The 16985-nt window shown below is 40.6% G+C and overlaps 1 protein-coding gene and 1 non-coding gene across 4 annotated transcripts in view; one reads left to right on the top strand and one right to left on the bottom strand.

Annotated features, from left to right (window-relative positions):
* Window positions 1-16985, top strand: part of LOC147028357 (DENN domain-containing protein 3-like) — a 134285-nt gene that overhangs the window by 29038 nt on the left and 88262 nt on the right. For all 3 annotated transcript variants that reach the window (XM_085878676.1, XM_085878677.1, XM_085878678.1), the window contains exons 6-10: window positions 1488-1621; window positions 4182-4308; window positions 5494-5613; window positions 15078-15296; window positions 16184-16293. In XM_085878676.1, the coding sequence (XP_085734802.1) occupies window positions 1488-1621; window positions 4182-4308; window positions 5494-5613; window positions 15078-15296; window positions 16184-16293 (710 nt within the window). The remainder of the gene's footprint in view (window positions 1-1487; window positions 1622-4181; window positions 4309-5493; window positions 5614-15077; window positions 15297-16183; window positions 16294-16985) is intronic.
* On the bottom strand, window positions 13739-13902 carry LOC147028358 (U1 spliceosomal RNA). The gene has a single exon (XR_015057863.1). It is a non-coding gene; the product is annotated as a U1 spliceosomal RNA (small nuclear RNA).

The following is a 16985-nucleotide window of genomic DNA, read 5'->3' as shown; positions in this document are numbered from 1 at the left end:
CTATTGATGGTTACTGTTCTAATTACAGTAGTCTGCAGCGAATTACTTCTTGAACACTACAGTTAAACTACAGTTGGTTACAGTTATAACCATGAATAGTGACATTTGATAAACAGTATGGAGGAGAACATCCATGCTATAAGAACAGTCGAGCAGCATATTACATATAACATCGTATCTGATGCAGTCTTCCTCAACATGATTGAGTCTGGTATATAACCACACTGGGGGAAAGGTGCATTGGGTTGCAGGGACAGTAGTTCACGTGTGTTGTGTTTTGTTTGTGTCGGCTGTAGTTGTTAAAAATGTTTTCCATATTTGCATGCGTAATAAGTGTGTGAGCCCTTATTTTTAAATGGCATGTTTTGCCCTGCCCTATTTTACTTGGCTGTACTTTGTCTCTCATGTATCACTTTGGTGTTACAACAGCGAGAAATAGGAATGTTTCTCTCAAATGTATGCATTTGATTACAATGTTATTCCTCAATATGTCTTCTTTTACCTTTTCATGTTTTTGTGTCTCTTTCTGTGTGTGTGCGTGCGTGCGTCCACATTTCCTCAAAGTCTTTGTCTGCTTGTGGGTCATCCTGATTAATGTGCCATTTTGTAATACCCTACACCACTACAAAGTGCATATTTTTGCCCGTTTCAATCGCCTGTCCTTCCTTTATCATTTTGTGCACAAATGTATATTTGGCTGTTCAAACATGGGGCATTCAAAATGCTAAACAAACGAGATTCAATGGTCAATGACACGTATGTAGTAGACAAGGCACGTGCACAGGCACACACACACGGATGCATGGAGGGACGCATACTCACACGCATGCAGAGGGATGCATGTAGATGCACGGAAGCGCAGACGTAAGCATGGAGGGACGGATGGACCCGTGCACAGATGGATGGATGAAGGTGCGCGGACAGATGGATTGACGTGCAGAAATAGCATTGTTTTGCCACCTGCAATACCCCCTTCTCTGGCAGAGGGTCAGGTGGTCAGGGGTTCAGCTGCTTGCACTATTCCATGTGTACAGCCAAAAATCGCATGTCTCCCCACCCTGGCGGTGAGATTTTTTTTTTCATGCCCAGTTCCTTACTCTGGGTACTCCAAGCATGCGTGGAAAATTTGACGGAAATTGGCCTAACGGTTTTTTATTGTGTCAGGTTCAGACGTGCAGAGAGTTTTCCAATTTTAGTACTCGTCATACAATGGAAAATAGAAAACGTTGGTGTGTTTTGGATAATTGTGAGTATCTTGTTCATCTAACTTTTTGAATGCTCCATCCATGTCTTACTCCTCCTTGTCACCGTATCAATATCTGTGATTTATTTGTGTCCCTCCTGGATTTCCCACGTGGCTCACTATGAAGTCCTGTAATGGTACTTTCTGGTACTTGTATTGTGCTTATCGTGTGGCTTTCTTTCTGTGCAGTTTTATATGTAATCATCAAGTGAACCGTTTACCAAAAATGGTGTTGATGCTGCAGGTGTACAACCAGCTGAGACCCGATGGTAGCCAGATGTCCATGGAGGGACAGCAGAATTATGCATTCTTGCCAACATGTATCTGCTTGCTTTCCAAAGCTCCATATTACACAGCTCTCAAGGACTGCCTTTCATGGTAAGGACTATCATCTATTTCATATCATTAAAGTTTCGCAGTCATCTGCAGGGCACTTGAATCCAGGACTTAGCCTTCAGTCCATCTCTGAATCTCTATTTTGTTAAACTCCAAGCATCCAGACATGAGGACTCAGATTATTAACCTAACAGGTTGAAAGAAACACGTGATTGGGTACAATGTAATAATGATTATTATAATAATAAATACTTTCATTTGCACATGTTGCACGAACCAAGTTGCTTTAAACTTTTCTTTATTTGCTTTTATTGTCTCTGACCATGGATGTGGCTCATTCCATTGTTGGGGAAAACTGGTGGATGCACTTAGGACACATTCTAATGTTTGTCAATAATCTTTTATGTGCTTCTCAATAGCCAACTGGTGAGATCCACAACCTCTGTTTATTGAGCTCGTTTGAAAATGCCAGTTGAGCTAATTTAAATAAGAAAGAAACTACAATGGCACCGTTTGACATCGTGATGTCAACTGATATGCCCCCCCTACATTATTGCATCATTTTACAGAGCTGTACCAAGATTGATTTAAATCCCTTCAACTGTTCTCAAGTGTCACATTTTTACTTGATATGACCTCTGACCTTTCACTTCTACATGCTAAAATCCAATCAGTTCATCTTTGCATCATAATAGATATTTATACCAAGTTTGGTCAAAATCCCATCACTGGTTCAAAAGTTATCACAGTGACAGAATTTATACCTAACGGGACCTCTGACCTCTTGGTCCCATAATCTAATCAGTTTATATTTACATCATTATATATACTTTCAGCAAGTTTGACTTGGATTCCTTCAGCTGCTCCTAAGTTATCGTGGCAACGAAAAGCTCTCACGGACGCACACACAGACGGACAGAAGGACAACCCGAAAACATCACCATCAGCGACTTCATCAGTGGAGGCATAAAAACATTAGAGTTGGACGGAAACTGCTAATTCTTCTTTCAGGGCCACAGTCATTTCAATAGATTTGTAAAAATTTCTAAAAACATGTTTTCACTTTGTCATTGTGGGGTATTTTGTGTCGATCGGTGACAAAAAATTTAAATTTAATCCATTTTAATATCAGGCTGTAACAACAAAATGTGACAAAAGTCGAGGGACGTGAATAAAGGCAGTGTAGCGTTCAGATTGCACAAATGTATTCCCTATACCACCAAAAAGGCTGTGGACCGAGACTGTCAGCCTTCTTGTTTTCACTCACTTTTGTTATCTTTTCTCATTCTTTACTCTCTTCAATAGTGTGCTCGTCTTTCACTTTACTCCTTCACTGCTTTCAAATCCTGCATGATGTCACTTCCTGTGTGTTTCTTCTGCTCACACACACTGTGCTCATCGAATCAGGCACTCATCAAAGTGAACTTTTACTCACATATTGCACTTGGTTTTTCCAGGGTTTCTGCGATATGCTTTAAGGTTAAATTAATCCTGTCTAATTGTATCCTTATCCTGATGTGTTGGAAGAACAACAACAAAAATAAAACCATTAAGTAATATTATCTTCCTTTTGGGTGATGAGAAAGACAGCTTAATTAAAAAATGGACACAAGATGCTTCACCTCGAAAGGGCGCAGATTCGGTGTTCCGCTCTCAAAGGAAACAAAATGGCTTCACATTGCAAGTTGACACTACTCCTAGTATGTGGGGACTCGAGTCGCAATAACCCTCCCTCACTTTCAATGAGCACAGGACAATATTATACATACTGTAAATGAGTAAAATACTGTTGTAATATTGTAATTGCATTACCTTGTCAAATCTTAAAGTGTTGGACAAATTTCACTGAACAATTTCAATACTTTACATGTCTTTACCTCCAGCGTATGTTGTTTTCTCTTTTGCTCTTGGTGATCACTGCTGTTCAACCTACCAGTGACTGGCGTTCCATTAATAACTCGGTACGCAAGTTTTTCAGGATTAGGACGAATAACAGAACACTCTGCACTTCAGATACGCCTGTCTACTCCATGGATATTATCAACTGTGGAAGAATTCTCGTCACAGACAGTCTTTTCAATCACCGTTTCTAGTTTGTCCCAAAAACTCCACACTTGTACAAATCATTTTGAGATTCTGTTCTGTGGATTCTGTGTCTGCATATAACTGCCACTCTAACTTCACTTCGACAATGAATACTCTTCGGGAAGAGTCGTACACCTGTTGCTTATTATTTTAATCAGATTGCAATTGATGAGTCGAGGAAGTGCGTGAGCTTCCCACTTGGGCCTTTCTTTGTCGAAACAAGCAAGCAGTGATCACCAGGCCATCTTTGATTATTCTCCGAAGGCGCTGTTAATCATGTGATTGTTTTGTTTTGGTTGTTCTTTTTCACATTAAATTAAGTTTAATGGTTCTCAGTGAAATGCCTTTTTGATGGTTAGAATATCTGTTTTGATCCCTTTGAGGAAGAATCTTGCGTTAGTTCAGTGTGCTCTTCACCATTGTCAAAAAGAGTTTACTTTGGCGTTGAGCATTAACTCGAATCAGGGGAAAGGATAGCCTGCTTCACTCCCATTATTAAAAAGTATTTGTCTGTTAGTTTGCAGCAGGAGTTGGAGGAACACGATTATGACATGGATGATCATGGAAAGTTTGAAGAGGTGGTCAGAGAATTTGCCGCACGCCTTTCACTGGTCCCAATACCTCCACCTGGGCCTCTGCACTTGGTACGTTCTAAGGTTTGCACACGTGGTAGATTTAATACCAGGTAGCTGAGATCAGAGGGTAAGAACAATAATCATTACCTGTTGGTTGTTTGTCGGCTGTTGTGCCCTGTTTTGCCAGATGGCAGACATAGTTAGGCGGTGACATTGTAATGAACTGCTATGTGTATTGGAAATTAAGAGTTCAACTGATCTGTTCTGTCGCATGACCTTAGAGATTGTATGGATGGCATGTTGGCATTTCTGTGGGCAAATAAACTTGGTGATGCCGACCTTCTCACTCGGCCAGGGCTGATTTAGGCAGGAATTTGTAATTGTGGCCATGATGCCAGCAATAATTGGCCGCCTCTTTCCAAAAAGACAGCAGGACATCTTTATTGTCCACCAGCAATCAATCCTAGCAGATGGTTCTTCAACTTAGCGTTACATGGAAGGAACGGCAGACTTTTTGGCATCCCTAGCTGTTTGTGGTCGGGTCGAAAATGACAGATTAATAAACTTTAAAGACAAGTGTGCGACTTCTGAATCATTCTGACAGCGAAATGTTGAACAAAATAAATGTTCACATGGCGTATAAATCAATCTCAAAGAAATTGTCAAAAAAGGACGAAGGTTTAGTCAAACCTCGAAGGCCAGATGTTGGTGATAGTTCATGAGATGCCCTGACTTGTTGCATGAAACACCAAGATCTATAGATTCCTTTCCTTGTTACATTACCTGAGTATAAGCTTACACAATTCTTGTCCTCCTCTTTACTTACTCTGAAGAATTGTCTTCTTCACTCTGCCTTTTGTCTCAACCTCTTCCATCCAGGATTTTAAGTCTGCAGCCAAAGGCCATTGCAGTCTTTCTCATTTCTACCTCTGTGCAATGCTAATTTGTTGGAAACCCATTTCTTACCCTCATCTGAATTTAATTCTCCAGTGCTGTGATTCATTCTTGTGTTCTTTCTCACTGTGTTCCATTCACCACATTATATTTATTTTGCCCCAAGCTATCATGCTCCTTCACTTGCCTCTCTCTGTGTATGTATAAATGTATCGGTTTCTTTGAAAGACTTCATTGTCATGGAATGTCATTGCAATGTGGTAAGAATGATTCCTGTTGTGATACATTTGTATGATTCCCATGGCATTTGAATCAGCATGTTAACAGGAATGTAAACTTTTACACTTTGAATGTTTGCAGTGCCTGAAAATGGGTCATCTGGACATCTTGCTTCCCTCAGCATCAGGACCGAGTGAACCAATCATCGACTTCGATCTTCACATCCCCTTTCTTTGTCTCAAGCCTGCGGACTTGCTAATGGTAAGAGCTACGCTTCCTGAATGAAGAATAAATGAATAGTTGGACTCCAGTGCAATGAGCTAATGATTCAATGTTATCTCTTTCCTTTCATTTTCTTTTCACATTACTGCACTCTCAGGAATGAAATAGGTCACAATGTAATACATATATATATATATATATATATATATATATATATATATATATACGTATATGTCAGTTCATTTTTGGACTATACGAGACGACCCGTGAACCCGTTGGGTTCCCGTTGTGACAGCGGTTGATGAAAAAAAAAAAAATCATTTCAAGAAAAAAGATAAGATAGCTCCAGCAAACTATACCGCTGAGGTTGTTTGCATTGATCAAATACTCCCAAAGAGTACTTGACTGAATCAGGAATTGATTTTTTAATAATTTTTTTCATTGCCCAATTTGAATGAAACTTGATACTGTACACCACAGGCGAATGGTGAGTAAGGTGGGCCGAAAATTTTTCGCTATCGTGTACAGTGTTGGCTGTATTTTGGGAACATATATATATATATATATATATATATATATATATATATATATATATATATATATATATATATACATACATACAAGATGAGAGTTTTAGTAATATAAAGATAGACGATATCGACGATGTGTATGTGTGTAGATATGTATGTGTCGACAGACTGCCTTCCCCCCATTGTTGGGACAGCTCATCCAACTCTGCCCATCATCAAAATCATGCACAGCCATTTTGGTGAAGCAGCATAGACCTGGGTGTCAGGCCATGGCCCAGTCCAATTGGAATTATCCCAGGTATACAACCACGATGCACAGTGGCCTGTAAAAGTATACCCCCCCACACCCTCCCCTCAAACATTTTCACATTTTGATGCCACCTGAGCTTATTTCATAATGCTTTCAAATCAAACTTAATATATAGTCTTCATTTGCTCCAAAGTGATAAAGCGAAAAGATGCAGTTAAAATGTGAATAAGTTCAATTAACAAAGAAAATTAGATAATTCTCATTTGCATAAAGTATTCGACTCCTTTGCATAATTAACCCAAAATCACTTCAGGAGCAAATTATTTCTTTGAAAGGTTACAAAATAAGTGTAACAGCTTTCACCTGTATTTATTCAGTGGTTTAACTTTAAAATGAAGCTCCCCCACTTCTCAAAGGAGTTTTAATGTGCAACTCACTTGGTTAACCAACAAGACAAACATGAAGACCAAGGAGCTTTCCAAAGAAGTCAGACATAAACTGGTGGAGAAGCACCATTCAGGAGAGGGTTATAAGAAGATTTTGAAGTCGCTCATTATCCCTTTGATTGCAGTGTAATCCATCATTAAGAATTGGATGACATATCATATACCACCCAGACTCTACCCAGATCAGGTCGCTCATCCAAACTTAGCAGCCAGGCAAGGAGGAAACTGGTTTGGGATGTCACTGTAAATCCAACAATGACTTTGAAAGATATGCAAGGCTCTTTATCTGAGTTGGAGGTCAGTGTTCATCAATCAACAATAATTATCTGTTCCTTTCACAAAGCTGGCATCTAAGGACTGTGTCAAGAAAGAAGCAATGACTGAAAAAGATGCTTCTAAAAGCTTGTATGGAGTTTGTGAAAAAGCATATTAATGATACTGCAGGCATGTGGAGAAATATTTTATGGTCAGACGAGACAAAAATTGAACTTTTTGATCTAAATTCAAAGCGTTACGTCAAGTGAAAGCCTAATACTGCACATCACCCAGTCAACATCATCCTTGCTGTCAAGCATGGTGGTGGCAGCATCCTGTTTTGGGGCTGATTTTCATCAGTAGGGACTGGCAAGCTTGTCAGGATAGAAGGGACAATGGAGGGTGCAAATTACAGGAGAATCGTTGATGAAAATCTGCTCAAGTCGGCCATAAATGTGAAACTGGGTTGGCGATTCACATTTCAGCAGGGCAATGATCCGAAGCACAAGGTTAAAGCCACACTGGAGTGAGTGAATAAGAAGAAAATAAATGTTCTTGAGTGGCCCAGTCAAAGCCCTGACTTGATAACCAATTAAACATTTATGGCAAGATTTGTGCTGCAAAAGTTGTTTCCACCAAGTACTCACCGAAGGGGATGAAACTTTTGCAACCAGTGAATTTTGATTTGTCTGTGTTTTTTTGCAGGTGTTCCTGACAGGTAGTCTCCTTTAACTACAACAGTGTTTAGTTTGATCTCTTCAGTTATGAATAAAAAAGTTCATTTGGAAAAATTGTTTCTACATAACTTGTGATCTACTATAAATTGTGTGTGTGTGTGTGTGTGTGTGTGTGTGTGTGTGTGTGCGTGTGTGCGCGTGTGTGTGTGCGCGTGCGTGCGTGTGTGTGTGTGTGTGTGTGTGTGTGTGTGTGTGTGTGTGTGTGTGTGTGTGTGTGTGTGTGTGTGTGTGTGTTCGGCGGCGCTTAACCGCACCGCCATCTCAGGGATTATAACGCCGGCTAGTTCGGCACAGGTCTCGGGTCACGTGCCTCAGATCACGATACCAAAGTACACCTGGGCCTTGTCAGTTTGGGATCTAGACCTCGGCTACAGACTGGGTTTGATCAGAGACCGAGCGAAGTCTGCCAGTCCGTAGCCCGTTTGGTTTTATTTAGAAATCGAGCGATTGTTCCTCAGCGTGGCACGAATAAATCCAAAGCGGCAAATCTCGTATGAATCAGCCAGATTTTTAGTAAGTATCATCAAAGACAAAATCGGTGGACAAAAGACGTGCTGAGGAGGTCACATACTGTACGTCTTTTGGACTCAACCTGTCGGCGGCCTGTTTTCACCAATCATCTTCCATGAGCCGCTGTCTGGCCACTTTAACCACCTGGGCTGTGGGCACATTTCTAAATAATGTCACATGGAATATGTGGTATACACCATTCCATGTGAATGTGATGCAGAATACATAGGAGAGATGGGAAGAACCTGAGGCCAGCGCATTAAAGAACATCAGAAGGCATTTTAGTGCAATTACCGGAAAGATCTGCTATCGCCAAGTATGGGTTAAGGGTGGGCAACATTCCCTTATAGGCTATTGGGCAATGTGAACTGGCAGCATCCCTGAACCATGCTCAGAGGCAGATACTGGAAACGTGACACACAGGGCAATTAAGGTCACCTCTGACAGAGGCAGGGAGGGTGGCGCGGGTTGGACCAGATCAACAACCGTTGAACCCCACACTCCCCGATCCCAAGCGGGTGTTAAACAGGGCTCAAGCTTCAGCCATAGAGACTTTCCACCCTAACACAAACACTCCGGCAGTTTGCAGTCAAAAGTAATTGCTGATGCGATTACTCATTACGTAAAGGAAACTCTTGAAAAGAACATAACTACAAATGAACATAACTAATCCGAACTTTCGGTATATCCAGCCATTCTTACTGCAATTCCCTTGATAGAATTTATACATCATAACCTCGAGTAGTTTTGCTATGAACGTATGCAAATGTCAACAAGAAAAAGAACAATCAGAGATTGCAAACCCTCACCAGGACTTCTTTTGAGTGGTGTATTTTTTATTTACAGGTTTTTGGGTAAATCCAATATGGCTACCAAACCATGTGACCAATGACATCATATGTGTGAACCTTTTGTTCCTCATGGACAGGCAGTCATACATGTAGTTTCGCCTCGATCTGTTCAGCCACTTCAGAGAAGAAGACTTTTGAAGGTTTTCTTTTTTTTAAACAATATGGCTGCTGAATCACGTGACCAATGACATCATGATGTTTTTTTTTTCTTTCTGTGGACCATTTTATCGCTAGATGACCCTCAAAAATGTTCATGCTGATTGGATGTGGCGTTATATATATATATATATATATATATATATATATATATATATATATATATATATATATATATATATATATATATATATATGTTTCAAGTACCCATATCGAGGGTACCTATGATGTCATAAAAAATGACACAGTGACACTCATTCCCCATGAGGAGTACTTGCAATGTGCCAAGTTTCAAGTTTTTCCTTGGTGTGGTTTCAGAGATACAGAGATCCAATTTTTTTCTGTTTTTTTCTCTATGGCTGCCACACCATGTGACCTATGACATCGTAATTATCATTAAAACATTCTATATGAATAGTCACACCACTGGTGAAAATTACGCCTCAATCTGACAAGCGGATGCAGAGAAAAACACGAAAATTCTGTGCGGAGAAGCAGACAGACAGACAAACAAACGGACCCAAATGCAACACTCTCTCCGAATCCTTCGGCGAGGGTAATAATAGACATAACTAGAACTGCCATTTTATAACTGCTGGCAGTGATGACCGGGTACGAAGACGTCTCACTTTGATGCAACACTGCTTTGATGGGACACCTGTCGCTGACCCATGATGTTTTTATTGGATTCGCTAGATATCCCTTATTGTCGGGTTTTCCGTGTGTGTGTGTGTGCGTGCGTGTGTGTGTGTGTGTGTGTGTGTGTGTGTGTGTGTGTGTGTGTGTGTGTGTGTGTGTGTGTGTGTGTCTGCAACGCGAGGCTCCACAGCACAAACCAGCAAACCGATTTCGATGAAACTTGGCGAACAGGTGCCATATGAGATGGGAATGTGCGCGTTTGAGCTTCGTTGCGAAGCAACCACCCATTGGTGTAATAAGTTGAATAAGTTTTACAAAGGTTGGTTATCCTTCAAATATGTCATCATCTGCACATACGTAACATAGATCAGAGTATGTTTGACATGAGCATGATGGCACAAATGCTTTTTAGACTGTGTGGAATCTTTATTCTTTTGTTCGACTCATGTGGTGTTAGATGAAATGGGTAAGGCCTTATTGAATTGCCCTTGCCTGTGTTGTGGATTTTTCACCTTAAACCTTGTAGTGATCGTTGTAGAAATTCTTGCTGGTTGATTGTGGAATCTTATTTAACTTTCAGGGCTTTACGTCTAGCCCATTCGGTTTTACATGTATCCCTCGTACACTTCACACAATGAACAAACAGAACCTCCATTCGTTGCAATATTATTATTCTATTTTGTTTATATTACTTTTTAGTTAACCATAAAACCAACCCGATTAATTCACTTTCCACAGCTAAAGTACATTACATCAGCGAGTTTTATTATTACTTGGTACTTGGTCAGTCCCAAGGAGTACAAGCCACTGAGATGCCATACATCCTCATGTGCTTGCACAAAAACAATTTTACATTTCAAAGCATTTTATACTTTCATGGGAGAGTGGTGGGGGCTGCCAATTCAAACTGCACACGTGTCTTCTCGGTGAGAAGTACACAATGTACATTTAAAGGCAAAGGTTTGCTGTTATCAGCCCAGGTCGTACTGCTCCAGAACAAGACATTTTATCAACATTTAGGGAAAAAGACTCTTGGCTAAAAAGGACAGCCAATTCGACTTATCACATAAAATTTAAATTTCTAAAATGCCATTTGTTACAGTTTTGAATACATTAATATAATTTTTCCCCCACACTCCCCCATTTTTTCCTTTTAAGGAAAATTTGAATAATTATATGACACATGATTACCATATCCCATTCCTGAAGGAGAAAAGATATTCATTACTCAAGTTCAATCAACAATGGCAGCGAGTGCTCATGTCAGAAAATGAGTGCGTTTCCATTTAGCAGCACCCAACGGGAAACACAGTCGAAGCACTCCTTGAGCTGAGGAGAAGGTAGATGTTGGCAAGTACGAGCTTGGGCCTGACACTGGGTTGAAGGAGACAAAAAGGACTCGAGAGGTGAACAGAGATCCAGCCCCAACAGAGCTTGGGGCCTCGCAGCAGCAGTTTGTGCAATCAGGTTTGATTTCACCAAGCGAGCTGTGCACGTTAGATGCAGTCGCGGTGGCAGCACGAGCCCCCACTCGCACCATTGAACACATGTTGCAGAGGACTCGCAATGTGGAACTCCAGGCCTTCGTTGTGCATTGAAGCAACCACAGCAAGTTCACGATGTATTTGCAGAGCAGCAATCGAGAGTGTGGCTGAGAACATTCCTCCACGCAGGCACCACGCAATGCCAACGTTAAAACTTTGCTCAACCTTCTCCTCAGTGGGTTTTTTTTTCTTTCTTTTTTCACATTACTCCATCTTATCTCCCAAGGAAGGGGCAGTTTCATGATCACATGATGAATGCTCAATCACCCAAATCTGGGTTCTCCCATCATCAAATCTTTGTGTGGAAGTACTTTCCAAGCTTCATTTAGACGAAATGGTACATTGCATAGTTTAACTGCGCTCAACACTCCGAAACAAACAAAACCAAAGTTAACATCGAGTAAACATCATGGGTAAACATCATGGGCTCATGTATTTCCACAAGAATGCCAAAGGTTCTTCCAAAGCATTCAACTTGCATTATCAATATTTTAACTCTTTCCTTATTATTCCCCTAAATGACAACTAAAATATGCAGAAATCTCAGTTGTATGTGTACTCAAAACATTCATCTCTTTTGCTATTTCCATGTAAAAGCAAACAGTCTTTATTCGTGTTTCAATTTGCGATCAATAATTCTTTTCACAAAAATATTCCATCATCTATACAAAAATATGAAAGTTAGCTACTTCTTTCAAGAACCGAATCCAAAGCAATTCGATTTTGCACAGTTCCATTTTAATATTCATATCTGCTAAACAATTTACAGTTTCATTCACAAATAGTTCCAGAGCAACTGCCATTATATTATCTTGATTCGATTCTTAGTAACGTTTCCCTATAAAATATTTTCTTTTAACATCAATAAATCAAAAAAATAAAATCTTCAACATCTATTCAATCAAATCTTATGAATTTACCTTGACTGAATCGATCAAAGGGTTACACTGGGTTGTTTGCCATTGCCTTCCCAACACTAGTTCAGGCAACTTTAACATTCACAGATGAATAAAAACAATACGCCGAGTTCAACGTCCATCCGAGGGCATCATCTATTATATCTGTGAATCGCCTCATGTGCTAAACATCATCAAATCATTTTTTTTAAAAATCATTCAAAATCACGTTTCTACATTTAAATCACATCTTTAAGTACAATGGTTACAACTCAGATCAAAATCTTCGAAACATTTCTGACACGTCCACACAGCTTGCCCAGCACTCAAACCTGCCGGGTCGAGTAATTACAAATCATCACAATGCCAGCGAGAGCTCACCTCCCGAATCTTCGAAACATTCACAATTGTTATTTCAATTTATCCAAAATCCCCATGGCTTTTTAAATAAAACTTTAACACTTTTCCCCCAAATGGACTTCACTTTAAACAGATTCAGTAGAGAGGGTGTGCCACAAACACCAAGCAACAAGGAACAGGAAGTTCTCTCCATATCCGGTGGGAAGAAAAAAGAAAAAACTCCAAGACAGGCAAAACCCATAGTTTAGCATTACTCTGTCATGGCTTCCACACCCGCAAAAACCCCATCAAATATCCTCCAAATCAATCACATCTCTACATCATTTCAAAGTACAATCAAATCGAACCTCGGAAGCGTCTTTCCCTTCATTGCAAACGGCATGCACACTTCGACATAATAGCCCCCACCCTCTTGAATCTGCATATGAATCGAATTTCACAGCTAAAGCTAAGACAAACACACTCAGTGGAGGGGGCCAGCTTGCACAGTACAACTCGCGACATTCGCGTTATCAGCACCAAAACCAAGAATGCATAACATGCCACCCCAAACAGAACCACAGCTTAACTCAGCATGAGTCCGTCCTCAGACTGTCTTGCCGAGGTGGTTTTACTTATTTAATTTATTTTATGAATGTCCTTCTCTTCACGTTTTATTTGTTGCAATATTATTATTTCTAACAAGACATTCATGTATCACATCGTCCAGGAATCTTTAATTCCCCAGCGAGCTCACAATCGCTTCCAATTCAGACCCCCATTGAATTGAATTCACACACACACACAACCGTGACCTTGGCGTTATAAACACCAAACCACGAACAGCCAAGCTGTTTTAACTCTGCCTGAAGTTTCTTTAGTTGTTAAAAATATCGTCAAAATCCCAATAGAGCACGTTTCATTGCAATGAAATCTATTGGACTCACACAAGTTTCATTTTTCACTCACTCAGCAACACGTGTATCTCAATGCAAATCACCAGCCACGCACCCAGCCGATCAATCGCCTCCTGCATTCTACAAATTTCACGGTCGACTTTCCCACATTTGGGGAAATTGCAAGGGTCAACCTCCCTTCTGAAGTGCAATGGGTAGGCCTCGCCCTGAGGATACTGCCTCAATGATCACAGTATCTCTCTCCTATCAGGTAAGTATCAATGCAAACATGTATCTCACGCGTCCTCTGCGCGGTCTGTGGCATGTCGCTTCGCCATGCTCATTTAATTACTCTCCTCCATCTTCTTCTCCAGCACTTTTCTAAAACAACTACAGTACTTATCGTTTACTTTCAAACGGACTCTCTCCGCTACCTCTTCTTTCTATCAATAAAATTATCTGACAATGAACTTTTCTTTGTTCAAAATGCGTTACCTGCCGAGACAGCCCACCCTTGAGGAACGCTCTCCCTTACCTTCGCTCAAACACTTGTCGTTCTTCCAGGCACTGCCTCCGGCAGATTAAGCATCTCCGATCATGAGCACCGCACCAACGTCGGTTCGAATCCGAGTCTTAGGCGCCAACTGTTGTGGATTTTTCACCTTAAACCTCGTAGTGATCGTTGTAGAAATTCTTGCTGGTTGATTGTGGAATCTTATTTAACTTGCAGGGCTTAACGTCTAGCCGATTCGGTTTTAAATGTGTCCCTCGTGCACTTCACACAATGAACAAACAGAACCCCCATTCGTTGCAATATTATTATTCTATTTTATTTATCTTACTTTTTAGTTAACCATAAAACCAACCCAATTAATTCACTTTCCACAGCTTAAGTACATTACATCAGAGAGTTTTATTATTACTTGGTACATGGTCAGTCCCAAGGAGTACAAGCCACTGAGATGTCATACATCCTCACGTGCTTGCACGAAAACAATTTTACATTTCAAAGCATTTTATACTTTCATGGGAGAGTGGTGGGGGCTGCCAATTCAAACTGCACACGTGTCTTCTCGGTGAGCAGTACATGACGTACATTTCAAGGCAAAGATTTGCTGTTATCAGCCCAGGTCGCACTGCTCCAGAACAAGACATTTTATCAACATTTAGGGGAAAAGACTCTTGGCTAAAAAGGACAGCCAATTCGACTTGTAGCATAAAATTTAAATTTCTAAAACCCCATTTGTTACAATTTAGAATACATTATTATAATTTTCCCCCACACCTGCATGAACTCAATTCCCATGGATGCTCAGCTGAGCAAGCAACAGCAAACCACGCAGTGTATTCCTTGTCTTAAAACTGCTTCAGGAAAACCGACATCCTGTGGCAGAATATGCTATGTCGTGCGATGGAATTCTTGAATTATCAACTTTTCCCTCCTTTCCTCACAGGTTATAGTGAGTTTGCTCACAGAACAACACCTGGTGCTGCTGTCCAATACGTGTGCCCTGCTCACTCCTGTAGCCGAGGCCCTACTTGCTAGCCTGCACCCCCTTATCTGGCGCCAAACATATGTACCACTCCTCTCCCAAGGTATGCTTGACTTCCTTGAGGCCCCCACGGTCTTCCTGATGGGCTGCCTGCGCTGCCACATACCTGAAATATTCAAGGTGAGGGTTCCTTGATATTCCATAAGCATTGACTTCATAAAGGATACTGTATCCAAACTGCAGGATAGTATCCAGTGCTAGATTGGCGTTTTTAGTAATCCATTGCTGAAGGCATACATTTGGATAGAAGTTATTGGGAAGCAATGGAAAAAAAAGTGGGGGGGGGGACAGTGGGTGAGGTTAACACATCAAATACCGAAACAGGTACAAACTAGAAGCACACTCGGTGGAGCACATACCTCCACCACGTAATGCCTGATCCACGAGAACATATTGGGCCCAAAACATTTTTGAAATATCATGCTATACAGTACTATATCGTGTTTTGGCCCTATCTCTCAATGGTGATGAATCACATAAAAATTAAATAATTCCCGTATCCAGATCGGGATTCTGATCTTCACTAAAATCGAATCAATTCGTCCTGGTCACACACCCAACTTGCCCACCAAGTTTCATCCGAATCCGTCCACAACTTTTTGAGATATCATGATGCATATTAGTTTAGCCCGATCTTTCAATGGTGAAGAATCACTTCAAAGAATTATCGCATCCGGATCCGTATTCGGATCTTCACCAAAATTGAATCAATTATTTTGTCACACACCCAACGTGCCCACTAATTTCGTCCAAATCAGTCCACAGCGTTTTGAGATATCATGCTATATATTATTTCTGGCCCCAGCTCTCAATGGTGAAGAATCAATTAAAAAATTATTGCAGATGTTTCCAGATCCGAATCTTCACCAAAATCTAATTAGTTCGCCCTTGTCACATCACATCATATTTAGCACATCACGATTGCATTAGTAAAATGATACTACAACCTCTGCGATCGATGCTTCGCTGCATGCTCATTTTGGTTTAACATGTCCTTGGTTAACCAGGTAAAGGGCTTGGTTATTGTGGACCTCGATACTGGTGTTGTTTCCTCTCCAATTGATGAAGATCCAGTGCCGTACCCCCCAGAGGCTGCAGCACAGGAATTTTTGCTCAGGTGAGGCTCTATTTATCTTTCATCCAATGTGTCTAATCGTGATACTCTTAATAACAAAAATTCTGTAATAATAAGACATTCGATGAAGAACAGCATGACTTTTACTATATTCAACAAGAGCGGGAATTGCTTTGCAATACATGTCCCCTTCCAGTCCTAATCGATGTTCGTGAGATAAAAAAAATTGTTTGCGTTGAACGCACACTTGAGCCGATGCTGGAATCAAAATGATGAAGAAGAAAATCTCTAACCCACCGTGCTTGGGTCTATTTAGCAAAATAAAAGGAAAAGCAATTTTCATTTACTGATATCTTTTGTGGAGCAGAAACCCATAAAGAACTAGGACAGCAATACGGGGATAAAAATTGGTTTGCTTTAACGCATGCTTGACCTGATACTGTAACCAAAATGAAGAAGAAACTCTCCAACCCACCGTGTTTCATTTGTTTCGAGGCTTTGCCTATTTCATATTAAACACAAGAAAAAGAGCAATCAGAGATTGCAGCCCCTCATCAGGACTTGTTTTGTGTGGCGTTTTTGACTGGTGTGTTATGTAATTAATAAGAGACATAACTTGAACTGCCACTTTATAACTGCTGACAGTGATGATCGGGTACCAAGATGTCTCGCTTTGATGCAACCCCGCTTTGATTGGACACCTGACCTTGACCCATGACGTTTTTTTATTCGTA

This window comes from Eptatretus burgeri, chromosome 4 (genome assembly GCF_056783735.1).
Source record: "Eptatretus burgeri isolate ZD-2024b chromosome 4, Ebu_testis_v1, whole genome shotgun sequence".
Classification (NCBI taxonomy): Eukaryota; Metazoa; Chordata; class Myxini; order Myxiniformes; family Myxinidae; genus Eptatretus; species Eptatretus burgeri.
The sequence above is the reverse complement of the archived record's forward strand: the minus strand, read 5'-3'. Positions and strand labels throughout refer to the sequence as shown.